At 44.0% G+C, this 7467-nt stretch overlaps 1 protein-coding gene across 2 annotated transcripts in view; it reads right to left on the bottom strand.

Moving 5' to 3' along the window:
- Nucleotides 1–292: 292 nt before the first annotated feature.
- Nucleotides 293–7467, bottom strand: part of rdh8a (retinol dehydrogenase 8a) — an 86073-nt gene continuing 78898 nt past the window's right edge. The window contains exons 1-6 of one of the 2 annotated variants that reach the window (XM_085933327.1): nt 4283–4636; nt 2541–2702; nt 1705–1884; nt 1542–1635; nt 999–1182; nt 293–923 (exon numbers count right to left, since the gene is read on the bottom strand). In XM_085933327.1, the coding sequence (XP_085789453.1) occupies nt 696–923; nt 999–1182; nt 1542–1635; nt 1705–1884; nt 2541–2702; nt 4283–4388 (954 nt within the window). In that variant the 5' untranslated portion in view covers nt 4389–4636 and the 3' untranslated portion in view covers nt 293–695. Of the gene's footprint in view, nt 924–998; nt 1183–1541; nt 1636–1704; nt 1885–2540; nt 2703–4282; nt 4637–7467 lie in introns of those variants that run through there. The other variant, XM_085933328.1, reaches the window with a different exon arrangement.

Here is a 7467-nt window from a genome sequence, read left to right as displayed (position 1 = left end):
TAAATCCAATGAATGTAATGAGCTCATTAGCATAAAATTATTTGGATCTGCTCATAGGAATATTGTTTTTTTTTCAGACAAACTCCACTCAACTTTCTATTATTATAATAGTTATTCATCACTTTGATTGAATGAGGAATTGAAAATGGATCTGTCTAATTGCTGGCGAGTCTCAGAGACTCTCAGGGGGAAAAGGCTGTAAAATACTGCCATCTACGGCTCCAAAAGAAGCCTCACAGCTAAGCAAACAGGCCAGTCTGGAGTGTCACGTGGACAAATATGCGTGTAAAAGTTAAATCAAATTTTTATTTATTAAAAAAAAAAAATGTTTTCAAGAATATATGATCTACCTTTAAGAAAACTTGAAATGCAACATAATTGAAATTCATTATGATTACACAGCAGTTATGACCATGAGGTGTGGATTTATTATTTGTATGCTAGGCTATGCGTTAGCATTATTATGACCTTAAAAAAAACAAATTCAAATCATTACTTTGCTTCTCTGCGGCTGAGGTCACCGTGGTGCTTTGTGTCTGATGTATTTTGTGCGTATCTTAATTTTGATCAAATATATTTATGTATCTGCGTTTACTGTACACTGTTGGATCAAGGTGCCTTTTCTTTTTTTTTTTTTTTGGGCGTAATGACTGATTCCGGTACCCGAGTTTGATGGCGGCGGCGGGGGATTGTCCTCAGTTGGGAGAAAGCGTGCGTCGGCGCAAACAGCTGCACGTCAGGCACTTGAGGATGCTCATGGTGATGTGCATGAGAGGTCCCAAATTAAAAAGCAAGTTGTAGAAGGTGTTGACTGACAGTCCGCCGGTCTCGTCGGCGTACTTGAGGGCCACGATGGGCGTGTACAGGCTGTTTGTCAGATTCCTGAAACGAGGGCTGCTGGACTCGATTACCTTCTTAGTGCACTGGAGGGGACGACAAGTGATGTCGGGTCAGCTTTTTTTTTTTTTTCCGTCATCCAAAAAAAGAGTCTTACTCACTTTGGCTATGTCCTCTGGCGTCTGACCCATTGCTTCGAAGATATCTATCGATGACGGCAGGTAAACGTCTTTAAAGTAACGAACCGTGTCGGCGTCCGCACCCGGGTATTCCATTTTGGCCACATCCTCCATCATTTTGGTCTCGAACTCCGTGTGAACCGGACCCGGCTCGATCATCGACAACCTGATGAGAAAGTTGGAAGGGATTAGTGATTGACTACGTTTTCTGAAATGACCATTTCGTCAGCCTCATTGCCTAAGATATTTTCAACATTTACAAAAAACAAACAATCTACCTTGAGTGCTTTGAAAGGCGCCTTATAAATAAAATGTTATTATTGCCATGTTTAAGGAGCTTACGCATTGTTGCGACATAAGGACAACTCATGCAAAAAAATCCAATGTTGCCATCTGCTGGTCATAGTTAATATCTTCGATCTTATGATCAAACCAGTTGGACAACACCATTCCCATATTAAAAAAAAACAGTTGCCGGCAATCGGCGTCGACGGCATTTGACGTGAACGAGTTCACACACGTTACCTGACGTTAAACTTCATGAGCTGCACGGCCATGCTCTCGCAAAAGCCCTCCATGGCAAACTTGGAAGCTGTGTAAACATCGTTGAACACAACACCTGTTCCGAGACAAGCAAAAGCAAATCAATTGGTGTACCAGATTCAGCACAGAAGCAACCGACGCCTACCCTGAAGACCCATGACGCTGCTCATGACCACAATGTGTCCGGACCGCCTCTTCTTCATGTCTGGCATGACCTCTTTGATCATGCGGACGACTCCAAAGAAGTTGGTCTCGAAAACTCGCTTCATCTCATCAATGCTGATGCTCTCCACGGGGCCAAGCAAGCCCACGCCTGCGTTATTTACTGTCAGAGATAAACACATTGCTCCGCATCAGATAAACAATTACGCTAGGAAAGATCGGATCGATGCATCTCAACTTTACTTCTGGTAGTCTTAATTGAGACGACCACCAGAGGTCAGTGTAAAAGGAAACACACTGGAAAAAAAAAAAAACAAGTGTGACGCAACGGTTGGCGTTGACAAAGGCCTTGTAGTTCTTGAGTAATGAGGTGAAGGGGCTTTGGACTTTGCACAAGATGCAAGCAGGCTTCTAAAAAGAACCTTTCTTCACACTCAAGCCTTAGCACATGATCGGACTTTATTATTAAAGAGCTTGTTTGGCGCATCCAAGCAGAAAATACGTATTAGACCTGCTACGCTGACCCCATTTCCTCATGCTGTCGCCACTACATTTAAGAGAGTACATGGCGTCAATTGGGGTATTGATATAGATATAAAAAAAAAAAAAAAAAGATTGTTGTATAAAACAAATAACGAGTATAAAAGCCTCACTAAGCGTCCAACAAGAAATTTCCCAAGGTTCCGGACAGGCATTGCGGTCCTTCCTAGAATTCAATTTGGATTCAGAACCCCTCAACTCCTCTCTGGGCTCGTCAGTACGTCACTATTAGATGATAAATTGGGACATTGTGAGGTCATGCAGGGCAGACTGACTCACTCAAGATATCAATATGACGCTCCTTCACGCTGTTGATGCACTGCTTGACCGATTGGTCGCTGCACACGTCCAGCGGCAACAACACCAAGGTCTTCTCGTAAGCGTCTCCGGCCGCCTCCACCAGCTTGTTCTTCTTCTTCAGGTCACGCATGGTCGCGATGACTACAGGGGGCAGGGGACAACAACACAGACATTTTTATATTGTACAAAATGTTATGGCTGCTAGTTAACAATAATGACCAACGGCACCCAGGTGGCACACGGGACTTTGAGCTCTTTGATCCGAGAGGCCACCGCTATGCGACTTCCTCGTTACGCACCATCAAGCACACGCAACACACTCAGAGAAGCCGCGGGGGTCAAAGTTCCCGCGACACGTACGCCTCACAGGACACAGAGCTGATTCGGTTTGAACTTTACACGCCGGGGCCACATTAGCCCACAACTGCGAGGCCTCGTACGTTTCGCTGAGTCGGCCGAGTGACGCTATCAGGGGGAGGAAAACACTCTTGCGCAACGCCGGTCAGGGGAGGTAAACAAGGAGTTGGCCTCCAGTGATAAACATCCAAGTGTCATATTAGTTGGCTGAGTATTTTTAGATGAAGGCAAACAGTGTTTGAGGTTTCTTACAATTGAGAAACAGTCTGGCAAGTACTCGCGAACAGTTCCGATATCACGTGGCATCGTGAAGTAAATTAAGAACAATGTAGCAATTTGCGAGGCAGACGAAGAAATGTACGTTTGACTGCGAAAGCAACAAGAGGGCCATTGTTCTCTGGGGCTCCTGCAGGAATTACGCTCGGGCCGCTTGAACATTCTTGGACGAACCACACTGCGTTGCAAACACAACTGAATGAACTAAGCACCGCTTTCACGTAATATTCCATTTTCTTTCCCAAAAGGGTCTTAGGAAATGATTGGGTGACCTCCACTATTCATAGGGTGACTCCTCAACATGTTTTCACATAATTTGTGGTGCAAAAAAAAAAAAAGTAAGTAAAGTGTTACCTCTGAGATATTCTGTGGTTGAACAAGACGCTTTTCGAAAAATTTTATGGTTAATGCTAATGTGTGAATGCTGGGTTTGGAGGAGGTAGAACAAAATGGTTGACTTTTCCACAGAAAAATACATTATGGGTGATAACACGGATGGAGAAGAGCTTGAGTGACACTAGTGCACCATTGAACACTTCAAATGGGAGTCTTTGCTTGTACAGGTCTCAAACTTTGCCCCCCCCACCTTAAAACTTTGGTTCTGTAGGCCTATTAGACACGGTACTACACCAGAGCGAGCGATGCATATACCCACAAAGGCTAAGGTAGGGGGGAAAATCCAGGGGGGGTTGTGGTGGAGAAGTCACGTGAAAGAGAAGTGACAAGCCTTCTTTTTACGATGGTGCCTGGAAAACCAAGTCTCCCTGGAGCAGCCCCCCAGCCCCCCCTCCCCTCCGGCCCTGGAAAGACGTGGGCTTTTACATGATAATGGCTCAAGCACAACACAAAACAGAGGGGTGACTGATTCCCGATCCTCCCTTTAAAAAAAAAAAGGAAAAGGGTGGGGGGATTATAGATACCATATCCGCGCGTGGACGCGACACCGAGTGCGTAAAAAGTGCGTAAAAGGAGCCTCGGTGGCACGTTTCAGCCCTGCAGGGGGGGGGGGGGACCACAAAAGTAAACATGGACCCGTTTTTCCGAAAAGGCCACTAGTAGGTCTTCAAAACAGAACAAAAAAAGTTTACCATGGTAACGCTTCTTCTCATCTCTGGCCAGCGTGACGGCGATTCTCAGGCCGATGCCGGAGGAGCAACCGGTGATCAGCACAACTTTCTGCCCGTCGTTCGCCATGATGTGTGCGGATAAGGGAGCCGTGCAGCCAGCCTCGCAGTGCTCCTCGGTTCCTCTGGATGTTTTAGCTCGCTCGGCCCAGACTAAAAGCGGATCGCTGCAGCGGCCATGTGAGCGTCTAATGCGGTCACATGCCCCGGCAGTGGGATCACCGGCTGCAAAGTACGTGGCATCCCACGCAAGCCCATGCACGTTTAAGACTTATTCAAATCAAGTTACTGTAATTCCTCACCGAAAAAAAGAAAGGGGGAAAGTGATGCGTGTGCGTGCGTGCGTGCGCGTGACAGAGGGGGCAGTGCTTATGTGATCACGAAGCGGGATACAACGATTATTATTTCTTTTTTTTTCACAGCAGTGTTGACACGTTGTTTTGTTTATAGCCGCTAGTTCCAGGTTACGTCACAACTTTCATAAGACTTGATTTTATTCATTCTTGGAATAAATTGATACATTCTTAAAAGGCGACACATAGTATTAGAAAAACTAAGAAAAACAAAATTTTATTACATTTTTTTTTATTAACACTTGCCTACAATGTATTCCCAAATTGCATTTTAGTAAATTTATAATACGCAAGTAGTGTAAGTAAAGTTGGAACTTCTTAATGTCTGAGGTTGTGCTGCCATCTTGTGGTCAGAAAGTATAGCACAGGCTCAGCCAAGAATTGACGAAGACAGAAATTAAATCACAGGAATACAAAACTGAGGCAAAGGAACTGAAGACAAATCCCATCAAGGTTATCATCAACAAATCATTTTCAGGCTTTGTCAACTATCACTGACGTTGACAGGGGTCAAAGTGCATCTGATAAGAGCTCAGACTTGTTATTTTTGTCTACCGTGTGAGGTCAAAGTGCAAGAGCTACCTTAATTTTTTTCAGACGACTGCCTTTTGAGCAGGAGTGACACAGATTGTTCTCTTGTGCAAATTTTAAACATTTGCAAGGCATCAAGGTTATTATTTGGCCACAGCAGGGAATTATGTGAAGAACTCTGGGCACAGTATGAAGGCCGAGAGATGTTGACATACTCTGGAGGTGAAAAGAAGCTTCCACTGTCAGGGAGCAGCTGCTCATTTCCTTCAAAACGCTGAAAGGAGACTCACCACAGGCTGGTGGCGTAGACACAAGCTAAGCTAACAAATCACTCCATGTCGCCCAAATATATCGAGATCAAAACTGGTTGAATTGTTTTTCATTCAACACGGCTGCGATCGAGCTTCTATTATTGCTTGATCTGCAGATCAAGCTTCATTTCCTCTCGCTGACATCTGTAGTAAATAAATAAAACACTTGCTGGGATTTCCTGAAAGCTTATCGTCTGCTCACTATTGCTTGCACGTAACAATGAAGCAAGCTGCTAGATGATTCCTTGCATTCTTTTGCATGCTTAGAAAGTGGACAGGTGTGGATGGAGATAATGAGGCGCTGTGACCCACATTGAGATCCCTGAAGCTGCCACTGTGGAATTTCAGAAAAATGAGCAATGAAGACCACGAGAGTGAGCGGGCGAGACAAAGACAAGGAGATAATGCAAGTCCATACTTGTAAACGTTGACCCCCCCTCCCCCTTCTCCACTTTAATCTTTTTTTGTTTCTTTCCACCTTTCAGCACTGACACCTGAGAGCTTTTTCTTTACCTCCCTCAACTCCATCCATAACTTATTTTTTTCCAGAGATGTTGCTTCATATCTGATGATCCCCCGCACAGCCCACCCTCATCATAATCTTCTTTTATAGCTTTATTTTCAATTTCCTGTGAAAAGATTTGAGGATGCACGTGCAGAGATTTCCCTGTCCTCAAATTGACTTCTAGTGAGCCAGTCATATATATATATATATTTTGGTAACTAAAAAAAATCTTTTTTTATTTTTTTCTCTAATACGATTGACAGTTCGCCTGGGAATGACGACGACCCGAGCGGATCGGGGTGGAATGTTTGCTGCAGGTCATCAGTGGCGCTTTCTGCTCTTTTGTGCGCAGTCTGCAGAGGAGGTGTGGAATGCAAACTTGATGAGAATAGACGCGAGGAAAGAGATGGCGCAATGGAGTGGAGGGAGGGAGGGATTCAACTTAAAAACAGAAAAGAATTGGTTCGAGAAGCTGGGAAAAGGTTCTAGGAGAGGCGGGGGTGGCGTCAAAACTGTTGCGACAGCTGCAGCCCAGCAAATTAAATCAAAAACAATAAAAAAAAAAAAAAAGCACAGCAAAGATCATCAAAAAGTGATAACCAGAGAGAAATAAACTCACCGATACAAGATTTGTTTCCGGACGAGAACCAAACTTTTGGGAAAGCCCAGCCTGCAACGTTAGCTAGCTTAGCGTCCCCCGCCAAGTCTAATGGGCACAATTATCACCACACTGGCATTTCCTTTTTGCTGAACTTGTGAAACATTTCCACATTCTGAGTTTTTTTTTTTCCAGTGCAATTGAATTATAAAAGAAGCTAGCGTTTAACTAATGAGCACAAGTGGGAATCATTCAAAAAAAAAAAAAAGACATTAATGTATTTTATGAGCTCCAACCATATATAGCTGATACATTTTTCTCGTTCCAGTCCCAAGCTCAGTCAACACATTCCTTGAAATCATCTTTGACAGAATGACAAAGTGAGGGAAAAAAAACAAAACACTCTTGCCCTTGAATATATATAAATCATTTTCATATTAAATTAGTCGATTCTGTCTTTTCTCCCTCTCTTGAACCTTCCTTCACATAAATATTTTCTTTGGCTGTTTGCCTTTTGTCATGTTCTGGCATGTTTTTCTTCCACAGACAGAGCTGATCCCGAGGAAGCTGAATGCAAAGGCCACTCCAAAAGATCTCCTCCTAATCCCCGACGCTCCTCAAATCCACTCGAGGATGCTAAAAAGTCAAACCACGCCTCACAGATGCCCGAAATAAGGTCAAGCGGTCGGCTTTGCGTGACTTGGCGATTCAAACGATTAGCGACGTTGGCCATCTTTGACACTCACGTGAACCTGCGTCATGTTATTAGCACGGGTACAGTAAAATATGAAATGCAAAAGAGTATAAACCCAGGAGTATATATGAAATTGTAAATTGATATTTCCCGAGAT

This window comes from Syngnathus leptorhynchus, chromosome 16, assembly GCF_054491065.1.
Source record: "Syngnathus leptorhynchus isolate UIUO chromosome 16, UIUO_Slep, whole genome shotgun sequence".
NCBI lineage: Eukaryota > Metazoa > Chordata > Actinopteri > Syngnathiformes > Syngnathidae > Syngnathus > Syngnathus leptorhynchus.
Note: the sequence above shows the minus strand (reverse complement) of the source record. Positions and strands in the feature narration are given on the sequence as shown.